We start from the raw sequence: 25,682 nt of genomic DNA on the forward strand, positions 1-25,682 counted from the left end.
TTTCCTTGACTTTTATAAGGACGAATTTTAGACAACAATTACAACTAAAATGTTCGTTTTCTCAGATCTCTTATTTTGGACTTAATGACTTTTGCCGCGACGACGACGATTTGTCCGGGGATAATTTGTCCTAGCTTCCACGGAAAACGTCTTTAAATAATTGGAATGGAAAGACATTGGTATTACAACATAAACGGGAAGAATCTCAATCACCTCAGATATTGCGATGATGTTGTCCTTATTACAACCAACCAAGAAGAACTAGCCACAATGCTGACTCAACTAGCACACGCATCAGAGAAGATAGAATTAAAAATGAACATGAGTAAAACAAAAATCATGACAAATACAAATGACAGAATAAATATAAATATAAATAATGTCAATATTGAGGTTGTTGACGAATACCTGGGTCAAATAATCAAAAAGCTAATAAAGCGAACCAAACAATTGAAGTACAGAGAAGAATCCGATTGGCGTGGGCAGCGTTTGGAAAGTTAAGATGGATACTAAAAAGCACAAAGATACAACAGTACCTAAAAACCCGTGTATTTGACCAGTGCATCCTTCCTGTTCTGACGTATGGCTCAGAAACATGGACATTAATAAAGGCCAACATAAACAAAATAGAAATAACTCAGAGAAAATGGAAAGATCTATGTTGGGAATAAAACTACAAGACAGAATATAAAAAAAATGGATAAGAGAGAAAACAAAAGTAAAAAATGTAACTGAAAACAGAGTTAAAATGGAGATTTGCGGGCCACAATGCGAGACAGGAAGGCAAAAGATGAAATGCTGAAATACAAAACTGGAGACCGTGGACAGGAAGAAGAGGAAGAGGAAGACCTCAGATGCGATGGAAGGACGATATTGTAAAAGCTGCAGGAACTAACTGGAAAAGCGCAGCCAAGGACAGACGGAAATGGAAAGATTTGGGGAAGGCCTATGTCTAAAGTTGGATAGAAATGGGCTAAAGAAGAAGAAAGAAGAAGAAGCGCTCCTTGGTTTTCCATTGGTGGTCGGTAAAAATGACCCGAGTCAATAGGATTACGATTATTCGTACACTTGCCAAGTAGATACTTGCAGATGCTTTCAAACGAAATAAACAAATAATTGGCAGTTATTGCGACTATTCATTTAGTAATCATACCACTAATTCATTTGTCAAGGTTTTTAAGCCAAATGTTTACGCTCGCGTACTTTTAAATTGTAGTGTACACGTCGTGTGAGCGCTCTGCTTGCCATCGTAATCGCAAAGCTCGTATACTTGCCAAGTAGGCAAATAATTGTGTATTTGCCAAGTACACTAGTCGTTTGAGTCCGCCTTTAGACCAGGTAGTCTCGGAACACTCCTCGTAGATATATTTTAATCATTTCGAACACTCCGAATAACTTAAAATTTAAGCACGATATGGCCATTATTGGCAAAGTGCTTTTTGTGATATTAGGTAAATATTCAACTGTAATTAATACGTAACAATTTAACCATAACAATCTTATCTATCCAAGTAAATAAATTTATTTTAATTATATTTGTAAAAGTGACTCACTTAATACTTATTGGTTTTTACAAAATGAATCATGCTATTGGTATATTTATCTATATTGAATAGAACTAAGTTTTTTTACCTGTGACTTAATATTTTGTGGCTTTCAAATCCTTAAAGAAGCACCTAACTGTTACCGATAAGAGGTTTATGTTTAGAAACAATAATTATTCTAAAAAGTGAAAATTTTCAAACAAAAGATTGTTAAAAATCTTCCTCCTTTTCCTTCTTTTAAGTTTTTTTTTTGTTCATTGGCGGTTGTTGCCTTTATGGAAGATTGTCACTTCACTCACTCCATAAAACAATGATGGCTTCGTTTGATAATGGTCAGAAATCAACAAATATTCCTCAAAATTTTTCCCATGCTGGAAATGGGGCCTCTATATACGGACTGCATAGTGCAGTCACTGCAAGCAGCATCAAGCGGTTGCCGTTGGGCGATCTCCAGTTTCAATTCAAAATTATCATTCCGCAATACACGGACCGCTCATGCGGTCCAACTGCTGCTGCAATTATGCATTTCGCATAATGTGTCCAAAGTATTCCAACTTTCGAGATTTGATGGTGGTTAGTACCGCTCGGTTCTTCCCCATTCTTCTAAGGACCTCCTTATTTGTGACCCGATCAGTCCATGGGATTTTAAGAATTCTCCGATATTATTAAATGAAGAATTTGACAGACAGCCTGTAGAGTCAACGGAGACAGTAGCAGCAATGGTCACCAAAATAACAAACGAGGAAGTGGCTCAAGCGCTTCAAAAAATAAAGAAATGAAAAGCGGTAGGACCAGATGATATTCCTGGGGAAGTATGGAGAGCATTGGGAGAGAAAGGAACAAGGTGGCTAGCAGGTTTATTTAATAGAATTATGGAAGTTGGACAAATGCCAGACGAATGGAGAAGCAATATACTAGTACCTGTCTACAAAAACAAGGGAGATATACAACAATGTACAAACTACAGGGCTATAAAACTGCTTAGCCACACCATGAAAATATGGGAAAGAGTAATTGATATGGGCCATTCCACGAACATACGCCTGTTTTGAATTACTTTGACAACGAATATTTTACTGTGCAACATAAGAAGTACGAAAGTAAATGGCGCTAATAATTATTCCAATAAACAACAATGTAATTTGCAATTTACTTTCGTTCTTCTTATTTTGCACAGTAAAATATTCGTTGTCGAAGTAATCCAAAACAGGCGTATGTTCGTGGAATAGGGTATAGACGGATACGTGAAGAGACCGAAATATCCGAGAATCAGTTTGGATTTATGTAGGGCAGATCAGCAACAGATGCAATTTTAATTATAAGGCAGTTGATGGAAAAATACAGGAGTAAAGAAACAAACGCTCATATTTATGGTATTCATTGATCTTGAGAAAGCATATGATAGAGTTCCTCGAGAGATTCTGTGGTGGGCACTCAATAAGAAAGGAGTCCCTGGTGCATATGTAAAAATTGTGAGGGATATGTATGAGGGAGTAAGGACTAGTGTTAGGACAGGTGTGGGAGAGACTGATAAATTTCATGTGAAAGTAGGATTGCACTAGGGCTCGGTGCTTAGTCCGTATTTATTCTTATTAGTTTTGCACCAGATAACAGCAAAACTACAGGGTAACATTCCATGGTGCTTACTGTATGCTGATGATGTCGTGTTAGTAGGAAATCGTGAAAGAGACTTAGAACAAAAACTGGAACAGTGGAGACAAGCTCTGGAGGAAAAAGGTTTAAAACTTAGTAGGAAAAAGACAGAGTATTTGCAATGTTCATTTAAAGATTGAGTTACTACAAATAACATGGTATCTTTGGATGGTGAACTGATTGTAAAAAGCAATAGTTTTAAGTACCTGGGATCGGTATTACAGAGTAATGGAGAAATATATGGATATGCATGCAGTAGAATTAGGGCTGGATGGATGAAGTGGAAGGAAGCGAGTGGTGTGCTGTGTGATAGGAAAATTCCAATGAAGTTGAAGGGAAAATTCTATAAAACAGCCATAAGACCGGCTATGATGTACGGAACTGAATGTTGGGCAGTGAAAAAGAAAGAGGAACAACGAATGCATGTGGCGGAAATGAGAATGCTTAGATGGATGAGTGGAGTGACAAAAAAGGATAAAATTAAAAATGAGTATATTAGGGGAGGTCTAAGTGTGGCACCAATTGATGCCAAAATGAGAGAGCATAGGTTGAGATGGTTTGGTCATGTTCAACGTCGAGACGCTAATCACCCAATACGAAGAATTGCGGAAGTGCAGATTCCTGGAAGGAGTAGGAGAGGCAGACCAAAGAAGACTTAGGGGAGACGATTATGCAGGACATGTTGGTAAAGGGGATTAATATTGATATGACTCAAGATAAAATTGTATGGTGAAATGCAATTAGGGAAGCCGACTCCGCATAGGGCTAAGGCAAAGAGAATGATGATGAGCCACATCTCAAATGCTTCCAATTTTCGGCACGTATCTTCGTTCAATGTCCATGATTCAACACCATAAAAAGGACAGAGAAGATGTAGCATCTCAGCATTCTTACTTTGATACCAAGAGAAAGATTGTGGCTCTTGAAAAAGGCCCCCATACGGTTGAAGGTTGATCTAGCTTTTCCAATGGCATTCTTCATTTATTCGAAATTCCTACTTCTTCGAAATGTGGTGCTATAGAAGAATTTTAAATGTTTGTTGGGTGAAGAAGATTCGAAACTCCACAATACTAACAAACGCAGTCCAGGACGAAGAAGGACTGGTTGAAGAACTTGCGAGATTGTTATGATATTGATATATTGCGGTGGTGTGGTTGACGGAATTAATAAAAAATAAGTGTAACAACGAACAGTAATATATTTATTTATGTTTGGGTAAACAAACGGTGTTTTGCTTATATCTCGAAAGAAGGTTGTTTGTTAGCGCGAGCGAGGGTGTGTCTGCATCGTTCGCTGTAGAGACTGGCTTTGCCGGACCACCAACTATTATGTCAACTGGTTTGCGGTTTTGCGATAATTGCCAGAAAGGGTAATAAATTACTGCATCTGCCTTTTAAAAGATGAGAACCTTTTTGTATTTTAAGAAGTTGACATAAAGAGTGTGGCGATCTGACATCGTAATCCATTAGTGTTTCCTTGAAAAAAACATTAATTTTATACAATCTGTTTAGGGATACATTTTGGTTTCTCGAGATCAACGGCCCTTGTTGGCATATGGTTTGTATATTACATGTGAGTTTTAAATGACTAATGTCGTTTCGTTTTGAGAAAAGTTATTAAAAATTAAGAAAATAAAATTAGCAAAAATAGTAATTAAAGCGTATCGCTATAGATACAAGCATGCTGTTTAGAATGGCTTCTGCTTCTTATGTTGCATATCCGTTCTGGATGTTGGCGATCACCTTGGCTATCCTAACTTCGCTTGCTGCTATTCGGAATAGTGACAGAATTTAGAATGGCAGTGAATAAAAGTAAGATAGCTTTGATGGTAACCAACGTTCTGTAAGGACATGAAAATGCTACATGAAGAAAGTACGAATATTTTCTATGAAAAAATATGTTATGTAAGCTGAACCCACTTCGAACAGTATTCTATTCTCAAATCGTTATTCTTGAAATCGTACAACAAACAATAAATTAATTTTACGAATTTATTCATCATTACTTTAGTTCGAAATTGCGAAAAGTTGCCAATTGTATGGTAGCGTAGCGGATAAGCGTGGGGAACACCCACAATCACCATCGGCCATAAAAAAGTTCCGTTTTATTCCGAACAAGAACAAAGTAAACTGAATGTAACCACACCACATCCGCAACGCAACGCTCGTCTGACGCCGCCAGCTATTTTAAATTGCAGCGGCAAATGGTAATCGTGTGGTATGAGTATGAGTATGATGGGCAAATTAATTAATTTAGGAGGATAGTTTTGATATTTGTGACATCACATTATACGTTACCATGTATTACGTTTTCATTCATACAGACACGACATGGATTGTTCGATGATGTCACATTGTTTATGTAACAGAGCCGGAGCCGACGAATAATTATTCACAACAAAAATTTACTTCAACTTTATTTTTACATTATGCTACTATGAGTAGAACGTTTATTATAAAAACCAAAAAACCGATAAATTTTTTATGAAAAGGTAATTAATAGAAAAATAGATAAATAAAGAAAGTGTATATTGTATAGTACATATCAAGATATTTTAGAAATATTAATCTTATTACAAAGTAATTTGTATTGGAATAGTATCTTAACCACACCCGTGACATACAGCAAATACCCGTGACAAACTTAGAAAAAATATAATAAAGGAGAATGAAGCCGAAGGTTTAACAAGAGTTGTAACACTTCAAAAGGCAAACGGAAAAATAACTACTCGTCCTATATACAAGTTACTACCAATAACAAGAGAACCCGACTCACGAAAGAGAACTAGAGCACGTAATACGTGGAAAAAATTATTTTTTCTATGGATGCTATACAATGTGCAACTTATCTCACTATTTACATACATTCAAAACGAACAATTGCTCACGCAGTGAGAAAAGTCGGCCATTGCAGTGAGAATAGTTATTTTCCTAACTAGTGCGGAAAGTGATACTTTCACGCACGAGACTGCCGTTGACCCGAACGACGCGATAGCGGAGTTCGGGCAAGCAGTCGAGTGCGGGGAAGACACTTTCCGCATGAGTTAGGAACAATATTTTTTCTAGGGCCGTACGTTTGGAAAAAAGCTACAAAAAATAGTCATATCAATTTTTATTTAGGAGTGAAAATACACAAATTAATTCTTTGACAAGGTTTTCAAAACCAAACTTTCAATATATTGGGTTACCACGACGACGATATTGGTTTCCATGACGATGATTTAAAACCATTGAAATAAACCATTTGAAATAAATTAGTAAATAATATCTAAATATTAGTTTATTGCATGTATTATAGCATATTATAATGCTATATTAGAAGGTATTACACTTTTACGCACGCCGTGCGGAACAGTGCAACATTCGGAAACGAAATGCGTGCTAGAAAGTGGCTGTTTAAGCACGGCCGTAGAAAAATATTTTTTCTCACGGGTTCTCGTACGGTTTTACATACATATGATCACCGTTTCCATGGTAACATAGACACAATACAAACACAATTAACGTTGTCAAACAAAATGTGTTTAAATAAACGTATATAAATTTTAAGAATATTAATATCTACATGTATTTTATTTCAATGTATGCATATAATATACCTAAAAGCACCTAAATTATTTAATTTTGAAGTTTAAACTCTAAAACCACATCCATAGAAAGAGCACAGTGTACAACACATGAGAAAATGACATATTTCTTTCTCACTTGATTTGCAGCACTCGCCTCGTGCCAACAAACTTCTGCGCTCGTGATAAATACGTATTTTTTCTCACTTGTAGTACAATATACTATTTTCTATACAATATGCAACTTCTATCACTACTTACATACATTCAAAATGAACAATTGCTCACACGGTGAGAAAGGTCGGCCATTGCAGTGAGAAATATTTTTTCTCACGGGGTTTTCTACGGTCTTCCATACTATGATCTCCGTTTCCATGGTAATATGCACAATACAAACACTATTAATGTTGTCAAATAAATAATAAACTTACCAGGAATTACCTTTTAAAACTGTTTAAAAAATGACTGTGAATTAGAATTTTTAAAAATAAGGTATTTAAAATTTTAAGAATATTAAATACTTACAACCTACATGTATATGTATTTTATTTCAATTTATGCATATAATACACTTAAAAGCACCTAAACTATTTAATTTTGAAGTTTGAACTCTTGAAAAAACCGCATCCATAGAAAAAGTACAGTGTACAACACATGAGAAAATGACATATTTCTCCCTCGCTTGATTTGCGGCCCTCGCCTCGTACCTCTGCTCGTGCCAACAAACTTCTGCACTCGTGAGAAATATGTCTTTTTTCTCACTTGTTGTACAATATACTATTGTGTATACTATTTCTAGTATTTTTTAAACAGTCAAATGCTGACCTCAACAAATTATACTTTTCTGGCAATGTGATTGACACATTCGATATGGCTCGGTCATAGTGATGTAGGTTCCACAACGACGAGCATGAGGCTGCACTAGAATATATTAGAGTGGTACTGAAATCCCACTAGCAGAGGACGGAAGTACTGTTTTAAAGCAGCCGAAATAATACAAGCGATATATTATTCGAAACGCCTTAGCAACGCGAGAGCAACTATATACTTCCGGTTAAAAAGTTATGACCGGAAGTTTGGCAAAAAGGACTCAAAATGGGTAAAATCATGTATCTATCGACGCAAAGTTACATGAAGAGTTTAAATATCGGCTTCCGGTTGTAATTCCGATCACGTTTGGGTGAATACATAGGACTTATGCAGTCCAATTGATTGTTTTCATATTGTAATGTTCTACTTATAAACATACCTAATAGTATCTCCTGATCAGGTTAATATTATTGTTTTAGCTTGGCAATTAGGAATTAGTAATTTCTCCTACAATATTATTTATTTTTGTTACTTTTCTTCATTTCTTCTTTACTCATATTCATATATATCATTTCACAAGATTTGCTTTCCTTGTGCATTTTGGGTTTTTTAAACATCACATTTCTACAGTGCAAATCTTGGTTTAGTCGTACCAGTTTGCTGGAAAATTTTACCAAATGAATATTTTAGAACGTTGAAATGCGTTGAAATGATAATATATTTATAATATATAATAACATAACACTCTTCATTCATAAAAGATGTTATCTAATCAGCCATAAGAAATAATTACAAACGTTACAAAACATGTTTTTTAATACTTAAAGGGTATTTCAATAATACAATAATAAAATATTACGTAACAGTATTATTGGTAGGATGTTAATATTTTTTTTCATTTCCTTTCCTTATTTGGATAAAAATATTTTTACATTAAAACAAATAAAAAAATAGTAGGTGGAGGTTTTTATTAACCAAGTCATTCAGCGATGATAAAATACGCCATTTTTATTCTAAAATAAATATTAACAATGACAAATAAAAACTTATTTGGCAATGTATTAAATACACTTATAAATAAAATTGTGATTCATAAAAAGATTTCGTTTTGAAGCAAATAATTTGACCTGTGACTTGTTTGTGACTAGAGACTGAATTGCTTTATTTATGTCTTTCAAAGTTGGTAGCTCAGTTTTCTCTTGTTCTAGTCATATCACTTCTACCTTCAGCTCTACGCTCTCTACTCTACTTTCTCTACTCTCTCGCTCCAGTGTTAAGTAGCGTACTAAATTGTTCCTGCCACCTTTTCACTACTTTCAATCTCTCGTTCAAAAGAATTCCATTATGAGCCTTAACTTAGTTCTGGTGATTTGAAAACTTTGTTTTTGTGTTAACTTGTTGGTAACATTTTCTGTGTTCATGTTCTTTATTTAACTTTTCCACTTTTTCGAACTCTTTATTGACTTGCTGCCGCTTTTTCTATTTGTGCTTTTTTGCACCTGCTTTTGCATTGCTCCTAGTCCTACAGTTAAATCATTTTCAGGTAGGCGTCATTCTTCTCTTTGGTTACCCGTTTGCATTTCTCATCAAACCAGTTTGCCCTTTGGGTACCTTACCATCACTTCATCAGCGGTCTTTTGCAGCGTGGTCACAATTTGTGTTAAGTTCAGTGGTATCTACTTCACTTCTGGGATGTTCTGTTATTTTACGATTCAACATATTTGGAAAGTTTCTTACTACGTCGTCGGCAAAACTTAGAGATAGTGATGAGAGTCAATATTCGAACCTCTATCTATAACTTCTGCAATCTAGTATGTTTGATCCTCAATCAGTACGTACCTTTCTGATTTTGCGTCAGTTGACTCGGGGATGCCCACGCTTATCCCAGCTCCCGGACTTGTAGAACCAGGGACTCTTCTGTTAGGGTTACCATACCTTAGCCAAAGGGTTCCAGATATAAAGCGCTGGAAAGGCGTCTTCACCCATCCCATCGCGTGCAGAATTTGTTAGTATCATTTGCCAACTAAGGCAAACTTAAAAAAAAGGCTTAGTTTGCCAACTAAGGCGTTGCTTGGTATTTAATGAAAGTAGTCACATGGCATAGCTACTGTCACCATGACCCATCACTAACCATTCACCCTCCTACTTTTTATTATTTTAGGTCTGAAGCTATAGCTCATGTCAGTATAAGTTTTAGTAAAGCATTAATATGATCAACTGTACGCCTGAGAAATGGCGACATTCTCTGAATACCAAGCGGTTAAAGGGTCGTTTTCACGCTACGTCTTATTGTACGTTTTGTCTCATGCAAAACGTACGACAAAACGTACGTTTTGTCCAGTGTATAATGTGGCGTGTAAACAGCAAAACGTACGTCTTGTCGACACACAAAACGTACGTCTTGTCGAATCGAAAAAATTAAATCCTATTATTCACAAAACGTACGTTTTGTCGTACGTTTTGCATGACACACAAAACGTACAATAAGACGTAGCGTGAAAACGACCCTTAACTGTATATACTTTTACATGCATCTGATCCACGACGGAACTGACGTCACATACTGTTTACAATGTCTGACGTGAAGTTGAAGTTGACAGGTGTTTATGTGTTTAATAAATAATAAATATTTTATTTGGTGACATATTTTAATATAAAACACATTGTAAAACAGCTGGAGCCAAGAAACATTATGTATTTAGCAAGTATTAAGTCAATAATTTAATGCATTCAAGAAATCATTCCGGAAACCAAGAGTCGGCCATTGTTATGTCAAGTTAGCGGCTACTTTGAACTGAATAATTTTGTTCATAGGTTCTATCCTGGGTATTTTTATATCAATGCTGAATACCAAATAAAGTTTAGGATTAGAAATTTTTAGAGGCAAAATAGAAATATTTCTATATTGATACATATTTTTGTGTCAATGATATAACATGTTATGTGAAACATCATAAATTATATACATACTTGGAATTCTTAATATTTATAAATTTTCGGAAAAAATTCGTTATCAAATGAAATGTAAAATCTACTTATTGTGTGTTATCTCCTCGTTAGTCATTTCTCATTTTTGGGTATCGCCTTTTTTGCAATAAAAGGCTAGATTACTCAACCCGTTACAAACAAACAATCAAATTTCGATGAATAATATTAGGAGTATATAAAATGCAATTTATAAAATGATTTGCAAACAGTGTTGAATGTCAGTGTTGAACTTAATACTGCTCTGTTGTACTAGCGATTTGTTGTAAAGGTCATCTTACATCCGAACTTAAAACATGTGTCTGTGTCTTGTTACATTTTTTTGCAGATAAGCTGTAGATAAACCCATCATTTGGCAGTGATTAATCAGTTGAATATAAGTGTTACTTGAGCGAACAAGGAACTCGAGTGTGTTCAAGACTTCAAGAGTCTGTGTATTTTTGTTCTTGTATCTGTGCGGGTAGTGTTTGTTGACTGCTCTATATCGAAACAACCTTCTAGTGTTTTTGAGTTTTATTACACGGCTTGATTATATCAACATCCATGGTTTTTATATCGAGTAATGGCAGATATGATAGATTATTATCTAAAATGGTAGGTCTTATTTATATCTTATCTGTGAACATAATATTATATTGAATTATACAAACTGTTGTTTATTATTTTAAAGACATTATTCTTTTATCATTATCATCATGTAATACTACAACTCTGGGTGCTGGGTGTCTGGGGTCTTTCATCAATCTGTTGTCCAGTGGAATATTTATTTTTGGAGATCTGAGTGGATGATGTCTTTCCATCGCATTATGGGACGCGGTCTTTTTTCTGTAGAAATCTCCTCCCAAACAGCTTTTACAAGTTTTTGTCTTGCCCATCCACTCTGAAATTTAATCTCTTTGACAATCATTATCACTATAAAGTTGTATTTCTAATACATTCAATTATACAAACTGATGTTTATTATTTGAAAGTCATTATTATTTTTGCCTTTAATCATCATCATGACGTAGCGCTACCCTGGATGGGACTTACCTGACCGTACAACTTTTTTCCAAAAGGCTTGGTTTTCCATCAATATGTTGTCCAGTGGAATATTCATTTTTGGAGATTTAAATGAATGTTGTCTCTCCTCTCTCCATCACATTCTGGAACACCCAGTTGGTCCTTTTCCTGCATGAATCTCCTTCCAAATCAGTTTTAAAAGTTTTTATCCTGCTCATCTTAATCTCTGAGATTTAATCTCTTGGAAAATTATTATCACTAGTATAAAGTTATAAAATGGGTCTAAAAATGAATTTTGCCAAAACAAAAACAATGACAAACTCACAAGACAATAGAAACGTAATACTAAACGACACCACAATAGAAGCGGTTAATGATTATATATATTTGGGACAGATTATAAAAATAAATAAGGAAAACCAAACAGCGGAGGTAAAAAGAAGGGTCAGATTAGCCTGGGCAGGATTTGGAAAATTAAAATGGGTCCTAAAGAATAAAAAAATACAACAATACTTAAAAACAAGAGTGTTTGACCAGTGCATACTCCCAATTCTCACATACGCATGCCAAACATGGACCTTGACCAAGGCAAACATGGATAAAATAATAAAGACACAAAGAGCCATGGAGAGAGCAATGTTAGGAGTAAAATTGACAGACAAAAAGCAAAACAACTGGGTCAGAAATAGAACAAAAGTCAAAGACGCAGGTCAACATATAACCAGGCTAAAATGGAGCTTCGCAGGTCATAACGCTAGACAAACGGACAATAGGTGGAATAGCACGATACAACAATGGAGACCATGGACAGGAAAGAGAGCAAGAGGACGACCCCAGATGAGATGGGGAGACGACATTAAAAAGATAGGAGCAACGCACTGGAAACAGAAAGCACTAAACAGAAGCGAATGGAGGAAACTGGGGGAAGCCTATGTTCAGAATTGGACGAATTAAAGGGCAAAAGAAGAAGAAGAAATATAAAGTTGTTGTATTTCTATGTTTGTTCTCAGTCTATATTGGATTGTGGATACGTCGTGATGAGGTCCACAACCTCTTCTGTGAAATTAAGTTTTTCTTCACTAGCTTTGGACCTAGGTATTTACTAGCTAATGAATTATTATATCCAGTGCTTCTGAAGGATTCTGCTTTTTATTACTTCAATGATATCATTCTCAGCCGTAATTACTACTCCAACTTTTTGTATTGCTTCTTCGACCTTACTAAAATATATTTTACGGACTGGGTGGAGTTTCCCATGAGATAGCTGTCGTCCGCCTATGCTAGCAGCAACTTGAGACCTTGAGCCGTTAGTTAGTAGTTTGGTATTTATTTCGGCTGTTTTCCCCGCCTTTTCCTTCTGCCAAAGAAGAAGTTTAAGCTTCTGCAGGCAAGGTCATGTTAACATTTATTTGATTTCGACCAGGAAGGACCTTTGCTCATAGAACCTAGAGTGCATATCAACGCAAATCTCTGTAGATATAATGAAACTTTCAACAAGCTCCCTCAAGCAATAAGAAGAAAACGTCCAGGAAAAGTCTCACGTGGTGTCATTCTTAAGCACGACAATGCTCGGCCTTAAGTTGCCATACTAGGAAAGGAAAATATACAACGAAAGAAAATGATTATATTATAGCATCCACCCTATAGTCCAGATTTATCACTTTGTCATTTTCGTCTCTTTGGGCTACTGAAAAATGCATTAAAATGTAGTTCTCTGTCAGGTCAGCCACAAGAACTCTTTAAGCAAGGCATACATCGGTTAGTGAATCAATGGGATCTTCTTTTTATGGTGCCTATCCGTTACGGATGTTGGACACTAACATGGCTATTTTGATTTTTTGGAACAGTGGAATATGTTTCTTTATAGTAATTGCGATTATTTGTAGATACATTTGCCTATAATTTTTTTTGGACCAAAACCAAAGGTGGATTTCAATTGAACAAGCCTCATAATGAAAGGATTATAATAGGTTAACCGATACTTAAAACAAATATAGTTCGATTTTTCATCTCATCATCAACTTGTAATCCCTAGACAGATAATAATAATAATAATAATGTAACCCCTGGACAGACCGAAGTACTGGTCAAAATCCAGTTCTGAAGATGACTTCGAAAAGCTTTGAAAAACTTGATGATTTCGCTGATGTTCAAATAGGAAATTGTGTAATTTAATGTTGGTTGATAAAACAATATTAATCTTAAATATACAAATATTATTTAAGTATGTGATAAATGGATTGATTTTTCCCGTTGTCCGGAATTACCCTTTTGCTGTGTCCACAATAATCAATTTATTGATGTTTAATCAACCTATGGCCTTTATTTATCTTAAAAATTGTATCGACAGGGTTCTAAAAAATGTTATCAGTTTTTAAAAAAAAAATCTTTATTCATATCCGATCACGTTTATTTGGATGGTGCACTCGCAATTTATAATATTAATAATATTTTGATGTAATAATGACAGGATATTTATTATATCTATTAAAAATATTGAGTGACGTAACTTTTCGATAAATATTTCAGGACCTATCCCAACAAAAGGATCGACCTTTAGAAACCAATAGCAAGTAGAGGACTTGTTCTTTCGACCTGTCTGTTTTGATTCTTATTCTTAACTATTTGGCACACTATAGGGCACATTTTTCGCTTAGTTCTTTGCTCAATATCTGCTCAATATACTTTTTGATAGACTGGTTTTAAATTGTCAGCCGTTGCTTTTAACGCTTACAATTTTTGTGTTTTTGTCTTGTAGACATCACAATTTTTTGCCAAGTACACCTGTGGTGGCTGTGGTGCCTATTATTACAGTTTGGTTTTCTTTAGACCCATAATCAAATTAATTCTTATCTAAGATTAAAAAATAAAAAAAGGGTTTTGTGGGAAACCCCACAATATTTTTAGAATTCGTCGATAGTACTACAATTTTAAGGCTTCTAATTTATTAAGAATTGTGGTTTTTAATGTCCATGTCTTACAGCCATATAATAGGATAGACCACACATACCATTTTAGGACTTTCTTATTAATATTCATCGATAGGCCTCTTTTACATAAAACTGGTTACCAAGTCATTAGTCTTACGTGATATTTTGATCCTGGTTATTATCTCTTCATCAGAGTCACAATTTACATTTAATCAGCTGCCAAGGTATTTAATATGGTTTACTAGTTCTATCTTCTCTCCATTAAGAGAAAGCAGTCATTGATCTATATTAATCTTTCCAACTGTTGTCCACTTTGTCTTTGGAATGTGACTTTTAAGGCCTGTCCGATAACTTGCTTCACTGACTAGATTTACTAATGTCTGGAGATCTTGTAAATTTTCTGCAAGAACGGCCGTATGGTCAGCGTATCTGATATTGTTGATTACTTCTCCGTTTAGTCTTATTCCCTCTTGTCTGTCATCCAAAGCCTCCCTTAAGATTTCTTCCGAGCATAGATTAAAAAGACTGGGTGACAAAACACAACCCTGTCGTACTCCACGTTTGATGAGTAGTTTTTTTAGTATGTACGACTATTTTCAATTTGAATATGGGCTACTAGGGACAAAATTTAAACTCTTGGTACATACTACCGAAATTTCTTTTGACTCTCCCTCATAATCAATTGCAGTTTTTGGACAATGGATGCACTTCTTTTCACTTTTTTTTTCAATCGACTAGATTGCTTGCTCAAAAATGTTTCGAATATTGTTTTTTTTTTATTATTTAGTTGATGCCTCGACAACTAATGGCCATTGGCATGGTAGGTACGGTGAATTTTTGCAATTAGGTACCTAGTGTCATGTGTAGTGTGTGTTGAGTAAGTGTCTTGTTACTTTGCAAAGTCGACGTCATTGTTTTTGCAAAGAGACGCTAATTGTATCCGAACGTCTGCGGTCCCTCTGGTGAGTACTGATCCTCGAATATTGTTTATTTTAAAATGATACTGCAAATAAATAACTCAATATTATTGTCAGTTTTCGATGACATTACAAATATCAAGTTTTGCGAATTTTTATATGACAATCATCTGATAGTAAGTATAGTGTTGCCACATCCTCAAGTTGAAGCAGTAAATTCGTATCTAATATTGACAAACTAAATATGTTGTTACTTGTTTGTAGTAAGTGTAATAATTAATTGGACCATACGGTAGAAGATTTGAAATGTTTAGGTGATTTCCTATTAATAGCAAAAATATCCACACTCGATAAATGAGATTAAAAATAAGATTATAAGTATTGATAATTTTTGGAAAGAAGCATCCGATAAGATTAAAAGTGATTTTGTTGACGCCGGGCTGATATTATGAAATTGTAGTCAGACGAGATCATATTCAATAAGATCAGTTTGAAACAAATTTATCGACGGGATTGTTGTGAAGTGATCGTGTACTTGCCTGGTTAATTTTTTAAAGAGTAAAAGTGGTTTGGTATTATTTGACTAATATGCCAATTAATAAAAGAATGAGAATGAAGGTAAACATAATCCAAGTTTTTATTCGTATTTTGAATAGTTAGATACTTTAGATTCTTAATTTTACTTTAAATCGTCTGTATCTGATATCAATAATGATTAAAGTCTCGGTTGAGTGAAATACTTATTGGGTTTTAAAAGTCTCGTTACTTTTAAAGTCGTGGGATATTACCTATATAAACTTTGAATTCGTTTCAAGGTTTATAAAAACTTATTTAAACCTAGGCCTTTATATAAAACGATTCGGTTTTTATAAACCTAGACCAGTAGATTGGCAGAGCAACATGTGGCTAAGATGACACATTGGCACTGAGATGTAATTAAGACCTTATAAAATCACTTTATGCATCATAAACAATACCCTACACCTACACAGTCAAAACACAGAAGCTATTAAAGACAACTAAGATGAGAATACTACAGAAAGTAAAGTAGAACGCACGAGATCAGACTAAAAAATGAAGACAATTTTATAAGAGAGTAAAAAGAAACAAACTTAACAGGAAGAACTACTGGATTTCATGCGTATTTTTAATGGTAGACTTCATAGTATAGCAAAAGAATGACAAGTTTTCAAGTGCAGAAAATTTTACTAATAAACCATCCTAAGTTTTCAAAGGACAAAATATTAATAAAATTTTCTTCATCCTGTTATTCCACAATGCATTTTCACCCTTTGTTTGGGATATTGACCCCTGTTTCATCAACGTTTTCGTTTTTATTGTCAAGCTTCATTTTTTTATATTTTACTTATAGCTATATATTCTTATTCCGATGACTATTTTCATATCTAATCTTCATTAAAAATCGATTAATTCTGTTTCAGTTTCATTTTTGCTATTTTTCACTTCTCTTTCTTCATTTAACAGATACTTGAAATAGATATTTTCAATATGCTAGTTTAGGTAAATAGGTATAGTCGTATTAATTTATTTTGTAGAATGACTTTAAAGGCGGCGGAATTTGATCCCTTCTTGTTTACAATTAACCGACATCGTTTTAATCGTTTTAGCCAGATAACGGTTTTAAATGGGAAGCAAGTCGTAAATCGAGCCTACTAGGGTGTTGTTCTGCATTCAGATTACAAACATTTTGTTCAACATCATTATAAAAATAGACAAGTTCCTCTAAGATGAAATGTAAATAAAAATGGTCAACATTAATTTTAGCACATTGGATATGTCCTGCTTTAACGGTACCTATTATACCTAAGTAAAAATAAATATTTTTAATTACATATCTAATTACCAAAAAAACCAGCTGCCGGACTATAACTTAACACCGAACTAATAAAACCTACAAACCTGCTCATTTCACCATATAGTGCGGCAGATTCGTGCAAATATTCTATGAATTGTGCATTTAATGATAGAAGCATATAATTTGGACCACATATGGACCATATAAAGGTTCAAAATTAGATAGGAGGCCATCTCAGATTTTGCCTTTTACAAAAATGGCGGGGATTCAAAATAGCGACTATATATAACCTTTGAACAAGACTTCAGATTTCAACCAGATTTCAACAGATTGGTATATAGGTTCTTTTTTTGATGTATATGATCGAGGTCTTGAACCTGAAGAATCGGTTTACCAGAAGTTGTGTTTTTCCTGGTTTTTGTGTAAAAATATGTTGTTTTTTTTTCAATTATTTCACCCTGTATGTATTAATTTTTCAAAATAGTTAATACGGCCATTAAATAGAGCGTAAAAATATTTTTTGGGAAATATTTTGAACTTTTTAGTTATGTTAATTACATACCATTTATTAAGTGCAAAACGTATCTTCTCATGTACCTATATGCGGCAGATTCGTACAAATATAAGAATTATTGTGCATTTAATGGTAGAAGCATATAATTTGGACCAAATATACTACACATATAGAGGTTCAAATTTAGATACGAGGCCATCTCAGTTTTTGTTCCTTTTACAAAAATGGTGGGCATTCAAAATGGCGACTATACATATGTGACTAATAGCACGATAACGTTTGAACGAGATGTCAGATTTCAACCAAATTTGGTATATAGGTTCTTTTTTTGATGAATAATATCGAGGTCTTGAACCGGAAGAATCGGTTTACCAGAGTTTGTGTTTTTACTGTTTTTTATGTAAAAATATGTTGTTTCTTTTTCAATTCTTTCACCCTGTATATATTAATTTTTCAAAAAGGTGATACCGGCGTTGAAAAGAGCGTAAAAATATTTTTTAGGAAATATTTTGAACTCTTTTGTAGTTATATTAATTACCATTTAATACATGCATAACGTATCTTCACATGTAGGTACCTATGTGCGACAGATTCGTGCAAATAATAATATAAGAATTATTGTGCATTTAATGGTAGAAGCATATAATTTGGACCACACACACTACACATATAAAAATCCAAATTTAGATATGAGGCCATCTCAGATTTAGTCTTTTACAAAAATGGCGGGCATTCAAAGTTAATCTGCCGCTCATAGGTACATGTGAACATACGTTATGCATTTCTTCTTCTTCTTATGGTGCCTATCCGTTACGGATGTTGGACACTAACATGGCTATTCTGACTTTGTTGACTGCTGCCCTGAAAAGTCCGGTAGTGGTCAAGTTAAACCATTTTCGCAGGTTATGCAGCCAGGATATTCTTCTTCGTCCTGGACCTCTTTTCCCATGCACTTTACCTTGAAGTATGGTCCGAAGTAGGTCATATCGTTGTTCATTGCGCATTACATGGCCCAGGTATTCCAGTTTGCGACGTTTTATGGTTACGACTAGTTCGCGCTCTTTACCCATTCTATGTAGAACTTCTTCGTTGGTAACTCTGTCTATCCAGGAAATCCTCAAAATGCGTCTATAGCACCACATCTCAAATGCTTCGAGTCTCTTCAGTGATGCTTCAGTTAAGGTCCATGACTCCACGCCATATAAAAGAACGGAGAATACGCAGCACTTTAGTAAACGAATTTTTATTTCCAATTTTATATCGTGACTGTTAAAGATTTTTTTCATTTTCATTATGCATTTATTAAATGGTAATCAACACAACTGAAAAGTTCAAAATATTTTCTAAAAAATATATTTACACTCTTTTCAATGGCGTTATTACCTTTTTGAAAAATCTATATATACAGGGTGAAAGAATTGAAAAAGGAACAACATATTAATACATAAAAAAAAACAGTAAAAACACAAATTTTGGTAAACCAATTCTTCCGGTTCAAGACCTCGATATTATTCATCAAAAAAAGAACCTATATACCAAATTTGGTTGAAATCTGACGTATATAGGTACATGTGAAGATACGTTTTGCATTTATTAAATGGTAATTAACATAACTAAAAAGTTAAAAATATTTCCTAAAAAATATTTTTACGCTCTTTTCAATGGTTGTATTAACTTTTTGAAAAATTAATACAGAAAGAATTGAAAAAATAAACAGGAAAAATATTTTTCTTCTGGTAATCCGATTCTTCCGGTTCAATACCTCGATCTTCTACATCAAAGAAAGAACCTATATAACAAATTTCGTTGAAATCTGAAGTCTCGTTCAAAAGTTATCGTGTTATTAGTCACAATGTATAGTCGCCATTTTGAATCCCCGCCATTTTTGTAAAAGGCAAAATCTGAGATGGCCTCATATCTAAATTTGAACCTTTATATGTGCAGTATATGTGGTCCAAATTATATACTTCTATCATTAAATGCACAATTGTTTCACATATCGGCTGCACTAATATTGGTTACTTGGACTACACAACATATTAATTTATTAACTTATTACTCGTATTAACTGAATTAAAATAATGTTTTTATGTCATTTTCACATCGATTTCGTTAGTTTAATGATGAAACCCAAAATAATAAATTAGTTTGTTTATTTGCAACCAATGCAATAAACGACGCCATACGTTACTTTCCGGACATCCGGAGTCATGTATTAAAAACACGTGACGCCATTTTTTAATATGCATGAAAGAATTAACGAAGCATAATATACTCTCAATTGCTGTTATAAAACTTGTTTAATCAATTAAACTATCACGAATACATAAATATGGTTAAGTTAGTGACTATTAAAAGTGCACATTGCAACACTACAATTTTATTATAAAGTTGTTGTTGGAACAGCACGGAAAATTCAATAAAGAAGGTGTGTCATGTATTCTCCAATTTTATGGTAACTAACTCTTTTTCAATTTGGCATATTCCTTCAACAAATGAGCAAAATCCGCTCCCTAGCCCGAAACCATTTTTCCCCTAAGGAAACTACAATAACAAAGGAAAGCCTAAGAGTGGAACAGTTTTCCAACAGTCGTTTGACCACTTTCAGTTATTACAGATTTCGTTGCAGATTCTAAAAATCACTTTTTGTCGTTTTGGTTGGTTCGTTGATCAAACAGCTGTTGGATGATTAGACTTTAGAGTACTTTAGACCAAACATTGTTTATATACAATGTGAAACGTGAAAGATATTCGTGTGGAAATAATTTTTATTTTGTCGTTATAACGTTATAAGTAACGATGTATATTATCGCATAACTAGATAATTACTGTATCAAACACGCAACAAATCAAGCAATTTTATTAACCAAGTTTCTTTTAATTATTTCAAGATGGCGAGCGAATCTCCCACGGACAATAATGCAAATGGTACCGAGCCGCCGCTTCAGACGATCGTAAAAAACCCATCAAGGACGACAGTAACCACAACTTCAGTAAGTATTTTCAGTCAATTATGATTATTTATAGATTCTAGATACACATTCCTATGTTGTAAACTTTTTCTTAGAATTCAGAAGTACAGATTTCCTAGTTCGCCTACATCGAGCTTTTTATGTATGAAGTATTTTTAAATCATGTTATTGCAACATCAATTACATAGTTTTTAGTTGCGTTCTTACACTGACGTGTCTCGAAGTCATTTTAGACTGATTAGATTTTTTTAATAAATTACAACTTCAATATTACAACATTGTGAATACAGTTTCTACCGCTTCTCTAAATTTTCTCTATAGTGCTATCACCTGTCAGCTATACAGTATAAACTTACTTGATTGAGTACCTAAGAAACCACAGTATTGAGCAGAATAGATAATTGTTATTATATATTATTTTGTTGTCATTCATACAATTTCAGCCCAGTATCGCTACTTCGGTTCCATCTTTGTTGACGAGCCACAAATCTTCGAGGGTACACCGATGAGGACAGTTTCCATAGGCGTAACCAGGATTATCCTAAGGGGGGGTTACACCTACTGGAAAGGGGGGTTACAACAACTGGAAGGTCTCTGAGGGGTATGGTGTTAAGCATATAGAGCTCAAAGTGCTTCCCAATGGGTGGGGTTATAACCCCTAAAACCCCCCTGGTTACGCCTATGACAGTTTCTGCTTGAAAGAAGATGTTCCATATTTTGTTTTTCTCCACAGTCACAATTCACATCATCTTGGTCTATTTTCCTCAATTTCGCCACGTTAGATTTTACTGGGGCGACCATCGTTCTTATCCCATTCATAGTTTTTCACAGTTTAAAGTTTAAAGTCTAGAGATTTGACAGGTCCATTGAATCGGGGAAGAGAAAAATATTCGGATCGTTCATCCTACGCTGTTCCAAAGAAGCTTTTTCTAGATTTTAGTCGCTTTCGTGGTGTTCACGCACTATATATAGGTTATGCGGCGGGTTAGCGATTTGTTTAATTTTCTCTACGTATATACCTACTGCTACATTTCTGCGTGTTGAAGGATCTGCAAAATCCGCTGCTTTATATAGATTTGAGAGTGCCGTCGGTTTCATACATCCCGTTACTATCCTCTATGTCTCATTTAGCACAGTATCAACTTGTTTGGTGTGGGCAGATCTGTCACAAATGGTGCGCTCATATTCAGAAGTTGAAAAACACAGTCCTTGTGCCGTTGTTCTTAAGACACCAGGACATGCACCTCATTTTCCTTGTTGTGGAATGAGATGCTTGCTGACATTTTTTTCTATTCTGGCCAAGATGTTTCCCGTACAGTTCGAAAAAGTAACATATGTAATAGGGAACTAGTTCTGTAGCTACTGGAATTTTCTTGGTCCTTTACTGGTTTTAACAAGGCTATTACTTTAGATTTTCTCCATGATTTTGGAATTTCCCAGGCTTTGTAGCACGCGTTATAGTGTTGCAATATCCATTTTTTTGCTCCTTGACCTAGATGATTTATTTGTTCACCTCATAGGTATATCATCCACACCTGCAGCTTTCCCGTTTTTTAACCTGTTCATACCGTCGCGTCGTGTCGTGGAGTCCTTTTACTGTAAATATAGTTCCTCAGTGGTTGTGTCCTGATTGTCTTCTTCTAGTGTTTGGATCTTTATGTTGGTTCTTAGTCCTTACATTCACAAGGAGTTGATCATATGGCCTTGGTTTGCCCTTGCAAGGTGGTTTATGTTTCATAGGATCACCGCCAAGTGTTTAACAATGTTTCATGCTATTTTGGTAGGATGTGTCATGTCCATTTTTCCAGAGATTCGATTCACTTTTCCTTTCTGGCCCTGACTCAGCTATTGGAGCTGAGAGAAACTATGAATGTTATAAAACGACTAAAGAATAACAAAGTGCCTGACACTGTCACACATGGAATAAATGCAGAACTAATAAATAAATAATAAGGAGTTGATTATATGGCCTTGGTTTGCCCTTGCAAGGTGGTTTATGTCTCGTAGGATTACCGCCAAATTTTTAACAAGGTTTCATGCTATTTTGGTAGGATGTGTTATGCCCATTTTTTCAAGAGATTTGATTCACTTTTCCTTTCTGGCCCTGACTCAGCTATTGGAGCTGAGAGAAACTATGAATGTTATAAAACGACTAAAGAATAACAAAGCGCCTGACACTGACACAGATTGAATAAATGCAGAACTAACAAATGATTATGGGCATGCGTTATGGAAGCCGCCTATCCATAAATTAATCTGTTTATATGGAACCTAGAAGTCATCCCAGAGGACTGGAAATTAGAAATAATATTTTCTACGTACCAGAAGGAAGACAAAGTGATGTGCGAAAATTGTAGAGGTACAGGTATTGAGGTATAGTCCAGGGTAATAAGTATTTTCTCGGAACACTCAAAGATCCAGGTAGCTGACTACTTTTTTAGTTATTGTAGACCTATAGGAAGAAAACCTACCTGTTTCCTGCCTAGAGTTCGCGTCCGTTTTTTAATTATTAACAATTTAGTGCAAAAATCGCGATTTTTTCGATTTTTTGCACTCCATTCAAAAACTAAATAGTTGACATAAAATTACAAAATTCAGTTTATTAGAACATTGAGAAACTTTCAAAATTCCGATTTTTGAAAGTTAAAAAGTTAATTTGTTGCTACGCAAACTGCAAAATAAGTGAAAATCGTTATTTATTAATAACTTTTACTAAAACTATCTTAGAACTTTAGTGTTTTACCCAAAGTTGGATATTGGGGTACTTAACAAATCCTCGAAATTTGAAACTGATCCATTAATTGGTTTAAGAGTTATTCTATTTGTTTATCCCAGAGACCTTTATTTTGCAATAAGATAAGACAGAAAATAATGAAGATAGAGCAATTCTGAGTATGCCAAATGAAAGTAGAAAAGTGATAGTATCAAAATGTATTAAAAAAATATAAAAAAATGATTAACATAGTTAAAAATCCTAATGCCAAATTTTTAAAATTTTGTAGTTTATAAACATTTAGAATAACTTTAAAAATGTTGTCTTTAGAAATAATATTTTTATATATTCGAAAATATAGTATTTTAACACGAATTTTAAAATAAAAAAATTTTGCCTGGGCTCATTTGGGACAAAGTTAGCCATTTGTTTTTTTGAAGTTATACCGGCGATAGAGGGTGATTTTTTTATATGTTAAAACCTATCAGCCCGGCGCATGCGCATTATAACTTTGTTCTGATTGGATGTTCAAATGACATGTCAAAAATTATCCGATATGGCAGCTGTGGTTTGGAGGTAAAGGTAAAGGTAAACAAATGTATAATATATTAGTTTTATTGTTGTGAGGACAGAAACAAAAAAGTTTATAATATTGTAGTGACTTTTAAATAGTTTTTAAAAGCAACAGGTACGTAATAATTGTTAATGTATCATGAGTATAAACCTACCTATTTGATCTGCCAAAATACATAGTATGTAATACTTTTATTTATATAATTTGATTACCATCAAAATTTCTATCAATATTCACCTAATATATTGTTTTTTACTCTATGTTTTGTTGTATTTTTTCAATTCTAAATCATTTCAATTCAAAATTAAAATAATTTGATCAATTTTCAAAATATCAAAATATCACAAGTTTAATCCGTTTAGTTAGTCGATCTTCGTAAATAATGACACATAGTGTCTGTGGCTAAGCGGAGAAGGCGAATGAATTCCAATACCAACCGCTCTTATCAGCGCTGGTTCGAGTCGCAATAGAAACTTTCTTTTTTGTTTTTTTTAATACATTTTATGATTGTAAGTATATTTATTATATAATTGTATTTTCAGAAAATACGTATTTAGTTAAAAAATTTTTCGACAATTAATGTTCAGACATCATTTGTGGCTTGTTTAATGTGTTTGTGTGTGTTTTATTCTTTTATTATTTTAATTTTTGGCACTGTTCTAATAAAAATGTTTGAGAAGTAGTAAGTATAAATTAGTTTAATATTTAAACAAAATATAAATAAAAAGTATATTAATTTCGTTTAAATCATATAATAGAAGTATAACTTCTTACGTGCGTACAAAGTACACACACATTCTTTTTTTTTAATTCACAGCTAATTTGTTTATAATAATTAAGGAATCTCATTAATGCCATTTTAAATAAGGGGATTTGTATTTTTTCTTAAAAAATTTGCACAAACATTATACCTTCACAGCACCCTCTACGATTTTTCAAATATGTAGTCCAAACTATTACTAGGGGGAACCTACAAAGCCAGAGAGTTAAAATACCGAAAAAGCAATTTCAAACGAATATAATTTGCTGTATCTCCGGACCAACTCAATGGATTTGGATCTTTCTTTTTTTAATTGGTATGTAATTTTTACGTACATTACAAATATGCAATTTGTTTATAAATTTATTAATTAATAAACAGTCTGACTTGTTTAAACAATTCTTGAAAAAATATTTTTTTTACAAAAATCTATTTTTTTAATCACAGTATCATTAATGATCACAAAAAAAGTTAAAGTACACTTTAATAAATAAACGATTTTTATTAGATAATAATTTATTATTTATTGAAGATAATTTATTTATTAAAGTATACCTTAACTTTTTCTATGATTAATAGGGATAGTATGATTAAAATCATGGATTTTTGGGAAAAAATTATTTTTTCAAAAATTGTTTAAACAAATTGGACTGCTTATTAATTAATAAATGTCTAGACAAATTACGTATTTGTAACGTACAGAAAAATTACATACAAATTAAAAAAGAACGATCAAAATATATTCAGTAGATCCCGAGATATAGAAAATTATAGTAGTTTTAAATTGCTTTTTTTAATTTTTGAACGTGCATTTGTCGGCTCCCAGCTCCCCGTTCACTTACCACTAGTCTCCAGTTAAACTACATTTTTAAAAATTCGTGTAAAATACCAGCTTTTGTAATATGTAAAATTACTTTTTCTACAGAT

At 33.8% G+C, this 25,682-nt stretch overlaps 1 protein-coding gene across 13 annotated transcripts in view; it reads left to right on the forward strand.

The window, feature by feature from the left end:
• Positions 1-25,682, forward strand: part of LOC126880616 (NAD(+) hydrolase sarm1) — a 496,620-nt gene that overhangs the window by 392,863 nt on the left and 78,075 nt on the right. For 11 of the 13 annotated variants that reach the window (XR_007696654.1, XM_050644609.1, XM_050644612.1 and 8 more), the window contains one exon: positions 20,628-20,729. Coding sequence is in view for 12 of the 13 variants with exons in the window: in XM_050644609.1 (XP_050500566.1) it covers positions 20,628-20,729 (102 nt within the window). In the remaining variant the exon portion in view is untranslated. Of the gene's footprint in view, positions 1-10,782; positions 11,152-15,867; positions 16,025-20,627; positions 20,730-25,682 lie in introns of those variants that run through there. The other 2 variants (XM_050644615.1, XM_050644616.1) reach the window with 2 other exon arrangements.

This window comes from Diabrotica virgifera, chromosome 2 (assembly GCF_917563875.1).
Source record: "Diabrotica virgifera virgifera chromosome 2, PGI_DIABVI_V3a".
NCBI lineage: Eukaryota > Metazoa > Arthropoda > Insecta > Coleoptera > Chrysomelidae > Diabrotica > Diabrotica virgifera.